Source organism: Medicago truncatula, chromosome 7 (genome assembly GCF_003473485.1).
Source record: "Medicago truncatula cultivar Jemalong A17 chromosome 7, MtrunA17r5.0-ANR, whole genome shotgun sequence".
Lineage (NCBI taxonomy): Eukaryota > Viridiplantae > Streptophyta > Magnoliopsida > Fabales > Fabaceae > Medicago > Medicago truncatula.
This window is the reverse complement of record NC_053048.1, coordinates 7,942,986-7,958,096: the sequence shown is the minus strand read 5'-3', so window position 1 is coordinate 7,958,096 and position 15,111 is coordinate 7,942,986. Positions and strand designations below refer to the sequence as shown.

At 32.4% G+C, this 15,111-nt stretch overlaps 1 protein-coding gene across 1 annotated transcript; it reads right to left on the bottom strand.

Moving 5' to 3' along the window:
• Positions 1-6,646: 6,646 nt before the first annotated feature.
• Positions 6,647-14,441, bottom strand: LOC25497697 (beta-hexosaminidase 1). Its single transcript, XM_013592397.3, has 15 exons — positions 13,871-14,441; positions 13,035-13,118; positions 12,678-12,713; positions 11,928-12,039; positions 11,744-11,814; positions 11,491-11,621; positions 10,980-10,996; positions 10,782-10,830; positions 10,043-10,143; positions 9,089-9,148; positions 8,734-8,767; positions 8,513-8,611; positions 7,512-7,571; positions 7,171-7,421; positions 6,647-7,042 (listed from the first exon to the last, which is right to left on the bottom strand). The coding sequence occupies exons 1-15, from the start codon at positions 14,264-14,266 to the stop codon at positions 6,867-6,869; spliced, it is 1,677 nt and encodes a 558-aa protein (XP_013447851.1). The 5' UTR covers positions 14,267-14,441; the 3' UTR covers positions 6,647-6,866.
• Between the last annotated feature and the right edge of the window lie 670 nt (positions 14,442-15,111).

Sequence of the window (15,111 nt, the reverse complement as noted above, 5' to 3'; positions counted from 1 at the left end):
TTTTTCCTTTTTTAATACCTCATTGACTTAATATGTTGTTAGTCTATTTACAAAAGTCAACACAAAGACGTATGATTTTGTAAAAAAGGAGGAGAAAAACGTTGTAAAATAAACTTTTAAACATACTTTTATACTTTGTCACACTGAGCAGGTTAGACCTTGTAAATTGTCCTATGATTGTAATAAGTCAAACTCAGAACTTATATTTTTATAGATTTAAATATTGCAAAGTGCAACATATTCCCACATATATAACTGTAGTATTTTTCTTGAAAATGTTTCTCATGTAATTTTTCTCGGTTATATTATATTGCTATAATCTCAATTGTATTACCACACAATTAGCAGCGAAGCTAGCAATATTTCTATGAGGTATATAATTTTTTTTGACTAATCTAATCTAGTAGGAAAAAAAAAATTCGCAATAACTATTACTTTTATATAAAATGTTCTTCATAAATTATACACTTGATTCAACAAGAACATATTATACCAAAAAATACGGCAATAACAAATTGTATTAAAAAAGTCATAATAGAATAGCAGATTGTACCAAAACAAGATGAATCAATTAAATTGATAGTGCTTTGAAATAGCATATTCTACTAGTTTTTTGCACAACTCAGATAGTATTGTTATATTTTGAAAAGACTAAGTTATGTCACCATTGTAATAATGACTTAATTGCAACCTCAATTGAAATCTTTCTTGCTCAATAAAATCATTAGAATAGTAAATCTCTTATAACCTACAAATATAATTAATGTAACATATCTATAAATAGAAATGAACTCTTTTGTAGTCAATGAAGTCGAAACAATAAAATGTTGCTAGGATCGAAAATTATACTTAGAAGTTCCACAGTTTGTTCATAGATGCATATATTAAGTGTGATGGGGTGGGGATGAAGATGAACAAATCATGTGAGGAAGAAGACAAACAAATTGTGAGTGATATTAAACAGTCATTTATTATTTTAAATTAACTTAAATTGATTTAAAATGACATGGCGGAAACATGGTTTTTTATTGAGGGGTGATACATGCATATTCATTGGTGGCATACACACTTAAACCTCCACACAAACATGTGACATGTGGCCTAGACTCCATAAACACTTTGTCTCTTTTTTTTTTCATCCATCTCTCTCCTCTCAAATATATGGGGCTGTATGGGTGGTACGAAATTATGAGTGGTCTACCAATCATTTTCCTTTTTTATTTGATGATAGTGTTGGGTAAAATATTTATTTATTTTTTTTAAAAAAAAAAAAACTCATTTAACTATTAATTTAAGAGTTTGGTATACCAATACACTCAAATATATATATGTTGGCTTTATCTACAATTTAATACATGACATGATAGTTTTGTTAAGGAGTCCCTAACCCAATGTTTTGCATTATTACCTATTTCTTATATCTCCCTCAGAACAATTTAATACGTGGCATGCATGATATATGTGCACATACATGACATACCTTGCAGAATGTAGAAGGCATGAATCAGTTTCTAGATTTAAACACACATTTTTTATTGAATGAAATGTATACAGTACAAACATAAATTACCAGCTAAATTAATTCCATTATTAAGAGATAAAATATAACATGAACAAAAAGAACACTACTTGGAGAACTAAAACTTCACTATCGGTCATGATTTTTTGAAAGATGGATCCATTTTCTTCTCAGAAACTGTTGGATTCTGTACTTTACCATCATCAGTGAGGACAATCGGCATATTTTGTTTCTGAACTAAGTCATTGTCAAAACTTGGTTGCAAGTTCTTGAACTGTTTGGCATAAGTCGGCTCCAACATACACTCTTCTGTGCCCGTCCTTTCTCTCTTCAATTTTTTTTGCTCCAAGCAATATGGTGATGATGGTTCGCAACGTTTGTTTGATGCCATGGCAGTTTTGGAAAGCTGGGATGACTTTTGCGACGAGTCTTAATTTTGAGAGGAGAGTTGGGATTTTAGAATTAGGAAAGGAAGAAAAAGGTTGTTGAGTTGTTGAATGAGAAAGGAAGGAGAAGGATTTTTATATAGGACGAAAGATAAAAGGTTGAGTTATACTAAATGGTATTTGCATTGACTATTGAGTGTGAGAGTCTTCGTATTTTTATGAGGAATGCTACTAACACATATTGTAACACATTTTTTTTGATTGGTTAAAATTTACATGTGTCTCACCAAATCATGCTGGTCTCATATAAATTTGGTGGGATCCATGTGAATTTTAACAAATCAAAGTGAGTGTGTGTTAGAATGTGTGTTACTAGCATTTCTCTATTTTTATTATGACTAGCAAAAAGATGGGCATAAGTCAACTAATCGTCTTTCCGCTCTTTTTAGTTCGTTAACATTTGAAAATTATTAACAGTGTTTTTTTTATTAAATATTTATTTGGATTATAACTAAAAAATTAAATGTTTGTTGCTTTTAAGTTATAACAAACTCAACTAATCATGATTATTTATTTCAATGACATTGGCAATATAACATAAAAAGTATAATCTAAATTCTTTTTTTTTAATGACACCAACAACGATCTTTATTATCCGAAAAATTGTTTAAGGGTATAATCGGGACAATGAAAAAGTAAGTATAAATATACTCATCTAGTTTGTTACACGTTTTAAATGATAAAGGAAAAAAAATAAAACATATATATATATTCATATCGTGTTTGTTACATTTTTTTAATATTTAAATTTATTCTTATCTATTTGTTACATGTGTTATTTGTATTGAAAATTGAGGATATTTTTTGAAATAAAAATCCAACCCAAAAGTGCCGAAAGACGTAGTTTTTTTTTTTTTTTTTGTCAAGTAACCTAGTGGCTAGAGCTCACACAATTTAATTGTGGAGAAGTAGAGTGTCCGGAATTCGAACCTCGACCCCTGCATATAATATGCAATATCCTTACCAACTGAACTAAACTCACGGGGATTAGTTTTCTTTATATATATAGTATAGAAGTATAAATGACTTTTTGGTCAAAAATAAATAATTGTATGCCTTTTGTGGGGGTTTCCTTAAAGAAACATTTATTAGTCATGATGATGGTCTGCCAATGCAAATCTAAAACTTGACCTAACCTATATATAGGATAAAGAATAATTATATAAGTAGTTATAGTCAAACATTTTTTTGAAGTAAAGTTATAGTCAAACATGAATCTTACTTAAATGGATATATTTGGTTATTTATAGGAAAATAATCGATATAATTTTTTTTAATGCTTTCTTTGTTAATTTTTTGATTTGTTTTCATGGTTTATTTTTTGTATAAATGTTTTAAAAGATTAAATTCTCTCATTTTTTACCAGTGTTTTTGGTAAACAAGAGGACTGATTTTGGTTATTACAAGTAGGATCAAACCAGAAATCCTAAGACATGGTGCGCAATGTTTTTTCAGAAAGTAAGTGAGTGTTCATCAAATTCATAGGTTGCTTTACGAACAAGACGGATTTGTGTAGTGTCTTTCGACATATTTTTTTTTAAAGGAAATAGAAGCAAAAGACTTTAAAAGTTTAAAATGCAGAAACTTAAAAAAATGTAAATTACATTGCATTAATGTAAAGGTGGTTCGACAAATCAGATTACATAAATTATGTATGACTCTTTTCTCGATACGCTGGTACTTGAAGTGCTATAATTCTATAAGTGATTTGTGACCTATTTTCCATATGAAAAACTACTATTTATACATAGTAAAAACAACTGGAAAAAGCTAACTGCCACGAACAACACTTCCTCCATCGAAAACCGCTTAACCCCCACGTCTTCATTAAGGAAACCGCTGCTTTTGAATTCAAATTCTTCCCTCTTTCACAGCAACTGCTTCGCTTCGACCAATTTACATTTTAACTCATGTCTTTGTCGAACTTCAAGACATGTTTATCTCTTTCAAACGCTAAGTCCAGATCATATCGAACTCCTCATGTTTGAAAAAAGACTTTGATTTTTGAAAAGACAAAAGTCAACACACATTGATTACATTAATTGAGCATGTCGAAATTACAACCTAACACTGGTATACAAATTGAATGCATTAATAGCTTTCTTAAAAAAATAAATATAAATCATTAATTAAAAGGAAGCCAAAATAACTTTTTTTAGTCAAAGGCTCTAAGGATAAAAGGTATAAGATGAGTTATGATAACTCAACCCAAAATTTCAAACACAATACAAACTTCACCATAAAGATTCCGTATTATTTGTTTTTTTCCCATCCGTCTCTCTCTTCTCTCCCTCCCATATTGTTTCCTTTCTCTCTCATCTCCCCCCCACCAACCATCCACCACTCATCTCTCTGACCACCGACGACCGTCGTCGCTTTACCATCTCAGCCTTCTTTTATGATCTCCGTTCACCACCATCACCACTATCCTTATATCACCACTGTCATCCCTCTCCTTAGATCTGCATTCACAGCACCATCCACCAACCTTCTTCACAGATACAACTCCCATCCATCGTCACCACTGTCATCACCGTCCTCACCACCACCATTTATCCCTACAATCATTGCCTTCTGAGCTCCCACCCTCACAACTACCACCGTCACCACCGCGCATCACCACCTTCTGCCGTCTTCTTTCTTTCGTTCCATATCTCGTATTCATCTATCATTATTTAAGATTATTTGTGTTTATATGATTTTCATTCGTTCTCAGATACAGTGGTGGTCGTTGTTGATAACGATGTTGGTTGTGATGACTGATAAGAATGGTGGAAGATAATGGTGGTAGGGAGGAGGATGGTGGAAGAATGGAGTAAGAAAAGCACATGCAGAGACAAGAGGAAGAATGGGATGTGGTGGATTTACAAAACCGCCTCTGTTTTAAGGTTTAAATACCCAAATTATTCATGGTAAAATTTACTCTAAATATTAGATATGCTAGCAACACACAATTTCCTTTTATGTCAATTTGTATCAATTGTCATATCTTAAATGCATACGTGATTTTTCTTCTATTGTTACATTTCATCATGGATATTCTTTGGTTGTTTAATTTCCTTCAAGATAACCCATATGCTCTCATTCCTTGGAGACAGATATATGATGTTTAAGTATATCTCTCATATATCAGATTTGTGAAAACAAAAACTCATATCTCATATTTAGTTTTTTATTTTTCACATGTTTTACATGGTTAAAATCCAACTAATCAATGTATTTTATTCATTTATTTTTTGAACTTTTCCTTATCATAGACATAGTTATTTTTCTACAAGCACAGTGAGAATGTATTCTTGATATATGATTTTAGGCCGCCGGTCAATATTTAAGGGAGAATATTATGGGATAATTCTTCTTATTCTGCAACTATAGATGTTTCTGATATCCGTCAAATGATAATAAATATTCAAAATTCAAATTATCTTTGAAGTGTTTATCTTTTTCACATTACTTGTTGTTCCGATATCATTATTCATTGTATTGTGGAGCAACCAGTGTTTCAATGCTTGTTATGCAATTGTATTGATGGATAACAAGTAACAAGTAATGCGAAAAAGATAAACACTTGAAAAATCAGTTGATTGTTGAATATTTGGTATCATTCGAAGGAACATCTATAGTTGCATAATAAGAAGAATTGTCCCATAAAACTCCCCTTTGAATATTGACCAACGACCTAATATCATATATAGAGAATCCACTCTCATTGTTCTTGTAGAAAATTAGCCATGTCTATGATATGGAAAAAATAAAAAATAAAAAGTAAAATAAATAAAAATACATTCATTTGTTGGATTTTAACCATGTAAACATGTGAAAAATAAAAAACAAAATATGAGATATGTGAGTTTTTGTTTTCACAAATCTAATATATGAGAGAGATATACCTCAACATCGTATATTTGTTTCCATGGAGAAGAAATGGGAGCATCTGGATTATCTTGAAGGAAATTGAGCAACAAAGGAATATCCATATGATGAAATGTAACATGAGAAGAAGAATCACATATGCATTTAAGATATGACAATTGATACACATTGACCTAAAGGAAATTGTGTGTTGCTAGCATATCTAATATTAAAATGTGTGTTCCTAACATTCCTCTTTTTATATCATGGATAGTGTTACAGTGAACATATCTATTGTTTGTACTAATTAAGTTTTTCAAAAAATTGATTTTGCTATGTAATTTGTACCTGCTGATCCTTTAGGGGTATTTTACTCATTTTGTATGCGTCATCATGTTGATATGAGTTGAACAATGGATTTACCTCGTCTAAATGGTCGAAATGGACCAATGGTTCATGGTGTTTGAACAAAGGACCAAAGTGTTATGATTTTTTGAAAAATGGTATTTACATTGATGTCACAACAATTTACCTGTGTTATTTGTCACATACGCATACCGGAAATTTTGACAAGTGTACCATATCGCACAAGTAACAAAATAATGACTTAAGTATTTTTCACCCTTATCATTATTTACGGTGTCCTAAATTCATGCAATAGGATCAAAAGATAGATGATATCATTTTATGTGATTAAACTCGGATTTCTTAAGCAAGGTCTCGGGTTGTGACTTGTTGATAGAAAAAATGTGGTTGGCTGGGGAGACCCCGTTAAAATTGGCTAGCCAAATTTCTCGGCGAAGATACTTCGTGGTAATAGAATGGTTACTGAAAAGAAAGAAAAAAAAACTTCAGACATTATAGCCTTTGAATTTATTTCTTACAGATATTACATTAACATTACAATATGACTGTTACCATCATTGGAGAGATCTGATATACAATGACCATAGCTACTAAGCATTTGAGCACCAGATTGAAAATTCTAGCTCATCAACCAGAGAACTTTCACAACAGGCTTTACAAATACAAATTAGACATGATACAGATTATTGATCATAGCATGAGCCTGTACCGTCAGGTGCCCTTCTAGCATAGTAGTTTGTGACAGGAGCAGCTGGAACCCCTCGTCTATTTAACAGACATCTGAAATGTTGCAACCGCGGCAATGCCGTTAAGGTAGCATTTCGTGTAGAAGTAAAATCTCTCTCACTCCACATGCGTTCTGTCAGAAACAATGAGCAGTTATATGTTTTCAGCTTATTTTCAGAAGCTCTCTAGGATAGTTTATTAAAACAGCTTATGACTTGCATGAAAACAATGAAAAATATGGACTCAGCATGCATTGCTTACCTGCAGCTGCGGCAGCTCGAGGCCAAATTGTTTGTTGAACATTAGATGCATCAGCAGTCTCACCCCACATGCAAACTTCTCCTCCAAGTATAAGCTTTTCTTCTGACTCTTTGTGTATAAATTCTAGTGGATCAGCGGTATAGACCTCATCCCAAGGTACATCTAGATGGTCAAGATACCAGACACCTTGGTTACTGAAAATGCATCTGAAACCTTTTGCAACAGCCTTTGCACAAACACCAGAGACCAACCTACAGAATTTACCTTGAATATTTTATTCTGCAACTCGGATATTCGAGTTTCGTACCACCATAAAACTACTTGTAGAAAAGGGAACTCACCAGTTATGCACTACTGTTTCAGGATGAAGCTTTGATGGAAATGTATTGAAGGTTTCTTCCCTGAGAAGTTACAAAAGAAAATGTCACATGCAAAATATGTATATGTATGTTAGGCAGGTTATGTAGTAAATAGAATAATTAAATATAGTTCTTGATATGCTCAGATATTATACTGTGACCCTATGAAGCATCCATACAAACACAGACACGTCACTGCTACGTAACCACACAAAAGTATCATAGTATGTTGGTGACAGACACCAACACGTGTTGAATGTTGGGACACACTTCCAATCTAAAGTGTCAGTGTTACGTTGTTGGGTCACTGAGGGGAGCCAAGGGGACCACCCATATCGAGGCTAGAACAACCACACAAGTGAGAGAGACATCGGTGTTGGGTCACTGAGGGGAGCCAAGGGGACCACCCACATCGAGGCTATGAAGCATCCATACAAACACAGACACGTACAGACACATCACTGCTACGTAACCACACAAAAGTATCATAGTATGTTGGTGACATACACCAACACGTGTTGAACGTTGGGACACACTTCCAATCTAAAGTGTCAGTGTTACGTTGTTGGGTCACTGAGGGGAGCCAAGGGGACCACCCATATCGAGGCTAGAACAACCACACAAGTGAGAGAGACATCGGTGTTGGGTTACTGAGGGGAGCCAAGGGGACCACCCACATCGAGGCTAGAACAACCACACAAGTGAGACAGACACCACACTCTTACCCAAAACCTTAAGGCAATGGGTTTATGGGTCCTCTTACTTATAAGGTGTTCAACCTTTACTCTTTTATCCGATGTGGGACATATAACTCACACTTGCACACAACAACATACGTGCTGTCTAATACATATCCAAACTATAAACGGCATTTGAAAGCAAGCCAGTTTTCGACAGGAACTAAGGTGAAAGGACTATCAAGGCCAAAATAAGGGCATAAATCCGTTTGTTTATTCAGATTGTCGTATAGATACTGATCATACCAGTTAACTGGAGTCCACTTTTTCGAAAGGGCTATGTCTTGAGCCTTCAGTACAAAGTATTCATAGGCATCCTTAGTGGTCATGTTGTGACTCTGAAGCCTGCAATAAATAGTCAAAATTGTGGCAGGTCATTACTTATTAAGCATACAAAGTTTTACTTAAATATCCAAAATTGAAGGTAAGTTAATCACTTTAGAAATAAAACAGATTAAAATCTGTACCATTCCTTTACATGAGAAGTATTGGTCCAACAATCTGTCAAAATAAAACATAATTTCTCATTAATTAGCATTAATATGAATGGCTTCAGTTCCAATTCCCACTAATAATACAAGATTTGTTACAAAATAAAAAGAACATTTCATCAAACCAAACAAGCTCTTAAGATTTAAAACAAGGAACAAAGTTGGATTTATCCAACAACATGATTTATTCATAGCTCTCATATTGCATTTATCACTTTAAATTGTAATAATGATAAAAATATATATATTTTTAATCCCTTATCTAACAGCTTAAGCTTTAAGATCAAATTGATTTTTGGTATGTTGCAAGAAGAAAACCACTCATACTGACCTGTATGAACTTCATCACCACCCAAGTGAAATAGCTCAAATGGGAAAATCTTTCTCATATCTGCAAATTAAGGAAAGAGAAAAATATAAGAGATAGAAATGTTAGATGAACTAATCTATTATACTTAGAGGCCATCTGAATTTCTAATCAATTATCCAACACAGAAGCATCATTAATTCAGCTCCTTGGTCTAATAACTTCATAATCTTATGGTTGTGAATGCATGGATTTAAGTTAGAACCCTCCAAACCTATATTTGTATCTAATATCTCCCAAAAAAAATCCAAATTTGGGGAAGGAATAACAATTTAGGGGAAAGGAATATTAGATTTACAAAAACTACGATTTATGGGTATTTAGCAGTAGATTTTTTAATGATTAATTATATATACCAAATTAGGCTTACTCGTCTACCGAATCGAGGATTTATTAGGACTAGCTAGTGGCTCAGCTATTTAATAACTGTTATATGCTTTGGATTTTTAGTCTATTTTCAGGATTCTTGTTAATTGTTCAGTTGTTTCAGTTCTTCCTCTCTTCCCTTCTCCCTCTCCCTATTTTCCAAATTCTCCCAACTTTAAAGAATTCAAGCATTTGCATGCTCATTAACAAACAATGAAAAATGACTAATTTGACACGAAAAAAGACAAATGACCTGTTTGAAACTTTAAATTAAGTTGAAGGGCACCCCTGGTGTAGTTTTGCCAATGTAAAACTTATCAAAGATTATTAAACTATGAGAGTAGTAAGTGATTCAAGATATGCTACTTAATATCAAATGGTGTCTCAGACTCTAAGAATCTTACGTTACTAAGAAATTCAAGTTGTATCAATATAATCTTCCGAAGACTTTACCATGAATTCAAGAAGTCATCAACAATGTTCATCAGAGGAGAAAGTTATTATACATAGCGTAAAAATATCAAGGGGCTTAAGGTTTTATAGGAAATTAACCTGACAGAATACCAGAAATGACATCAAAAGTAAAATTCTTTGAAACATCTAGTGGCTCCTTGCAGGAAGGTGATGGCCAAAGATCAGGATACCCCGCACCCCTGCACAGAAAACAAAAATAAAAACTTAAAATGTGTGCGATGAACGCTACTTGTTATAGTAGAAGTATTAGATTTCTGGTGCAACTAGTTATGGTCCAAATTAATAGAACCTATTGATTAATACTTGAACAGAAGGTTTCTAGAAGTACTTGATCTCAAGGTTATGATTGGAATAAGCAAGGAAATATGGAAGGGAATAAATAATCAACTAAATTGTTGTTATAAACAATGAAGCACTAGCACAGACAAGGACATCAGTCATGACATTGACACAGACATGTAGATACCGGTAAAAATTTGAGAGAATAGAAGTGATTCAATGTAACTATATGTGTTAGATATCTGACACATCTTTAATCTGAAGCGCCGGTGCTACATTAATTATAAACAAAATTATGAATTCAATGTCAATCTATAGCAATCATTGGAGGGATCATTTAATGTTTTTACAGGTAACAAGGTAGAAAGTGTACAGTTTTTTTTTTATGGTAAACAAAGTCTTTCTCAAATGAAATATGTATAATAAATTGTAAAAGGAAAAAATCTTGGGTCTCTGCGCAACACAGTAACGAAGCCAATTATTATGATACTATCAAGCTATAGTTAAGGGAAAATAATGACTGAGATGTTTGTTTTACCATGATTCTGCATGCCCGGGGACGTCAACTTCTGGCATCACATTTATGCCTGTGATAAGTTATGTAAATACTCATTAAATATATGATGATGAAAGAGACAGACGCAAAAGGATAACAAAATCTGAAATCGCGATCAACTGCAAAATGCTGAGGATATCATGTAGCAGAAACTTCAAAAGGAATTTGAAAATACCTCACCTCTCATTTTGGCAAAGCTTTAGATCATCACAATGTGAAACATGAAAAGAAATCATAATATCTGTTAGTGATAGATTAAGAAAGAGAACTCGCAGATGATAAGTTAGTAACTAGAATGTAGCAATATGATAAATGGAAAACATCATCACGGATCATTTGACCAAAGAAATTACATTATAATGTTAGGATTGGATTATACAAACATAATTTCCAGTTAATACTTCTTTTCCCTTTCTCTTCAGTTGTTAACACAATTTTACAGATAACAATTTTCAGTTCAAAATTATTTTGACATAGAAAAGTTAGCAACCCATTTACAATAGAACAGTTGTCATATCAGGATAATGGTTCTAAATTGCAGTTGCAATCGCGGTTACACTGCAAAACTTTACATTACTGACTTCATATTGAATCTGCAATTATGCTTGCAGACCACAATTTAGAATCATGTCCAGGACTATTTAAGTCAAACAATTCGAAGCAAAAATGATTTGGAAAAGGAGAGTCTTACTTGACAATTTCATATGCATCCTCCACTGTATAACGTTCCCACTTTGTGTAAGAACCTTCCCATAAATTTGGATATGTAGGTATCTCGAGAGGAAATGACTCTTCGTCTATGATGTGCCAATGTAGAACATTCTACGAAGCATTTATTTTTTATATATATTCAGCGTTACATGAAACAAAACATTAAGATTGGTTTCCAAGTGTCGAAAAGAGCATTGAAGGAAAACAAAAGAAACTTATGACGTTTATCTTACAAGTTTGGCATAGGACATAGATTCAATAACTTGCTTGATTACATTAATTGGTAAATAGTGCCTCGATGTATCTGCAAAATAGATAATCAAAAAACCATATGTATCAATCAATAATATCCTTTTATGATAGTGTAAAATCACACATTGTATATTAATTTTTCTCATTCTAAACATTGTAGCTTACCCAACATAAGACCACGGTATGCAAACCTAGGTTTATCTTGGATAGACCAAGGTGCCTTCTGTATTTGTACTGTTTTAGTTGTATAATCAAAAGAACACAGCTGGCTGAATGTCTGGTTGATCATGCAAAAACAAAAATAGTTCAGTTTTCAATTTTCAAGGTAAAGAAGACAAACTCACTTTAAGGAACTTAAAGTTACAATATATATGCCAATACATATACATGTGACATTTATACTTCTACAATATGAAGTTGGTAACGTAAGGGTATAAGAAGGAAAAACATTTCAAGGAGGGTTTGAATTGACTTATTTGAGCTTATCTACTGGCATAAGCACTTGTGTTGTGACATTGTTTGGGAAAGCTTAAGAAAACAGTTTATGAAAACAAGTTCTTTATTTTATCTTTTGTCTTAAAAATAGCTTATACATAAGCACTTATATGGTACATGCTTAGTTAAGTTTTTTATCCAAACATGGCCTCAAAGAATTTCTAACATCTTAGCTCTTATGCAATGACAAAGTAGTCATTCCTATGCAGAAAAACAGAACTAAAAGATGAAAATGGAGAATGCAGATAAATGTTAAAAATTCTCATAAACAGTATATGTCTGCTGATGCATAAATAAATGTATGGTATCTACTGCTCCGGTAAACAGACATGAAATAAAGTCATCAAGCACGAATATTTTAAGTGTTAAACAGGAACTAACTTCTCTCTATGCATCAATCTTTGTAAATTCTTTACATACCTCTAATCCACGCAATGCACCATAAACAGTATGTGCCTACAGTAAATAAAACCACAGAATAAGATAAATAACAACTGTATAGAATGAGTGCATGAAAGCACATCAAAATCATGGCGCAGCTGTGATTTCACCAAACTCACTGCCAATCCAAACATTCACTCAACCTTTTCAAATAAATAGTTCCTAAATGCCTTTAGGAATTCGATATATAACTGAGATTGTGGAGTTTCTAACAGCCAACTTTAAATCAAAACACACAAAAAACTAAAAAGCATCATTGAATATCCAAATCCAGAAACACCGTAGATAAAATAGAATCCACAAATTGTAAACTGCAATGAGTAAGACACAACGTACCTCAATGGTGGCTTCCCAAGCAACAGAAGATTCACTGGCTTTAGAAACTGACAAGGTATAGCTTTCATCCACACCAAGTTGAAGCTGGAAACCAAAAAAATCCCGATTCTCAAATCCAAAATCACAAATTTAACAACAAGTTGGATGGTTAAAAAATCCCAATTCTCAAACTAATAAGGTTTTTAACTAATTAACCATACACTAAAATTTTCAATTGGTCAAATATACATAATATCAATTAACCATCTAAATTGTGTTCAAATATATGTGATATCCCTTAACCACGATTTGTGTTCAAATATACAAATGAAATCGTGGTTAATGATGTTCAAAATCGTGGTTAATTGTGTTGTGTGTGATCATTAAATTGCAACATCTTGCTTTCAGATGGTCAAATATACATGATATCAATTAACCACAATTTAATTTTATGTTCAAATATATATCTGAAAGTTGTGTGGTCAATAATGTTCAAAATCATGGCTATATTTAATAATCATCCACTGAACTTAATTAACAATGTATTTAAACTAAGTTAACTTTCCAAATCCTCCTGTTTGGATAAACAACTTATTTACAGCTTATAGGAAATGATCAAATAAAGTTAACATTTTTTGTATATGTTATAAGCTGTTTTCATAAGCTAATATGAAAAACTTACAAAAATAAGCTGAAAAACTTATGTCAATACATAAGCTTAAATAAGTCAATCAAAATTCAAAACATTGTTTCAAAACAACAAAGCTCAACAAAAAAAAAAAACACTCATAAAAAACCCATCAACCAAACAACAAAAAGAAACAAAATTGACCAACACAAACACAAACAAAATTCACCTCATCATCATCTGAATGCACAAGAATATTCAAACCAACAACATCATAAGCAATCAAACTAATCCTCTCCCTCAACTTTCTCACAAACCCTTTACCAAATTCAAAACCAGCATGTTTAAAAATGATCCCTTTATATCTATCAAAAGCAGCATCAAGAATAGGAGAAGAAGCAACACCACCATTTCCAATGACTGAAAGAGTGAGTAAAGGGTCAACGGAGAGAGAATGGTTTCCTGAAGTGAAGTTTGAAGGAAGTGGCCATAGGTATGTGAGAGATTGTGAGTGGTGTTTTGGTGTTGTTTTTGAAGCAAAGGACAATGAAATGAAGAAGAACAAGAAGAAGAAGATGAATGAAGGTGAAAGTGTTCTTCTGGGTTTGGAATGAAACATCATCATAGTACTTACTGTGTACTTTATGTTGTGTTTTTTTGTTTTGAGGATGATTTGTCACTGTTTTTTTGTAGTGAGAGAGAGATAAGAAAGAGAAAAGAGTATATAGGAAATTGTGTTACTTTGGTAACAATTTTGAGTCTGTTATTTTGGAAGATGTGGAAAAAGTGATTACTTTGAGATGAAAAATGGTAATGGAGAATTTTGTTTTGTTGTTGACATCTAATATTATTTGAAGTACTTTGATAAGATAAATAAAGTTTGAGTAAATGAACAAATTGATTTCTAGTCTCTGCTCTATTAATAATTCAAATGGTCTCTATTTTGTTAAATGTTTTTTAAATTGGTCCCCGATTCTATTAGTTATTTTGTATTTTAAGTCATTAACGTATAAAATAAGATTTAAAAAGCATTATGTCATTAACTACTAAATAATATTCAAAGACATTGAACTATTAACACTTAAAATACAAAACAATTAATAGAGTTAGGGACCAATCTGAGAAACGTTTGACCATTTTGAGTTATTAACAGAGTCATTGACCAATTTGAGAATTTGGTACAAAGATAGGGACCAATTTGATGGTTTACTCAATAAAGTTTGGTTAAGAATTGTTTTATTTTAGTTCTATCTTAGAAGTAAAAGTTAGGTAATTAGTACGAGGATAGTTCAATTGATAGAAATAATGCATTGTTATATATATGGGGTTAAAGTTTGAACCATAAACATCCATTCATTCATCTTAAAAAGTGAATTTTAACCATTAGATATTTGCCAAAAAAAAGAAAGAAAGTAAAAGTTAGATTTTCTAAATAATTTGCTTAAATGAGCCTAATATCGGTTGAGTATG

Excerpts from the sequence above, each read along its gene's own strand:
- LOC25497697 (XM_013592397.3), bottom strand. The coding sequence starts at position 14,266 with ATGATGATGTTTCATTCCAAACCCAGAAGAACACTTTCACCTTCATTC. Across the intron at positions 12,040-12,677 it reads GTGCATTGCGTGGATTAGAG|ACATTCAGCCAGCTGTGTTC; the intron begins GTATGTAAAGAA and ends ATGATCAACCAG. Across the intron at positions 7,043-7,170 it reads TCGAGCTGCCGCAGCTGCAG|AACGCATGTGGAGTGAGAGA; the intron begins GTAAGCAATGCA and ends TGTTTCTGACAG.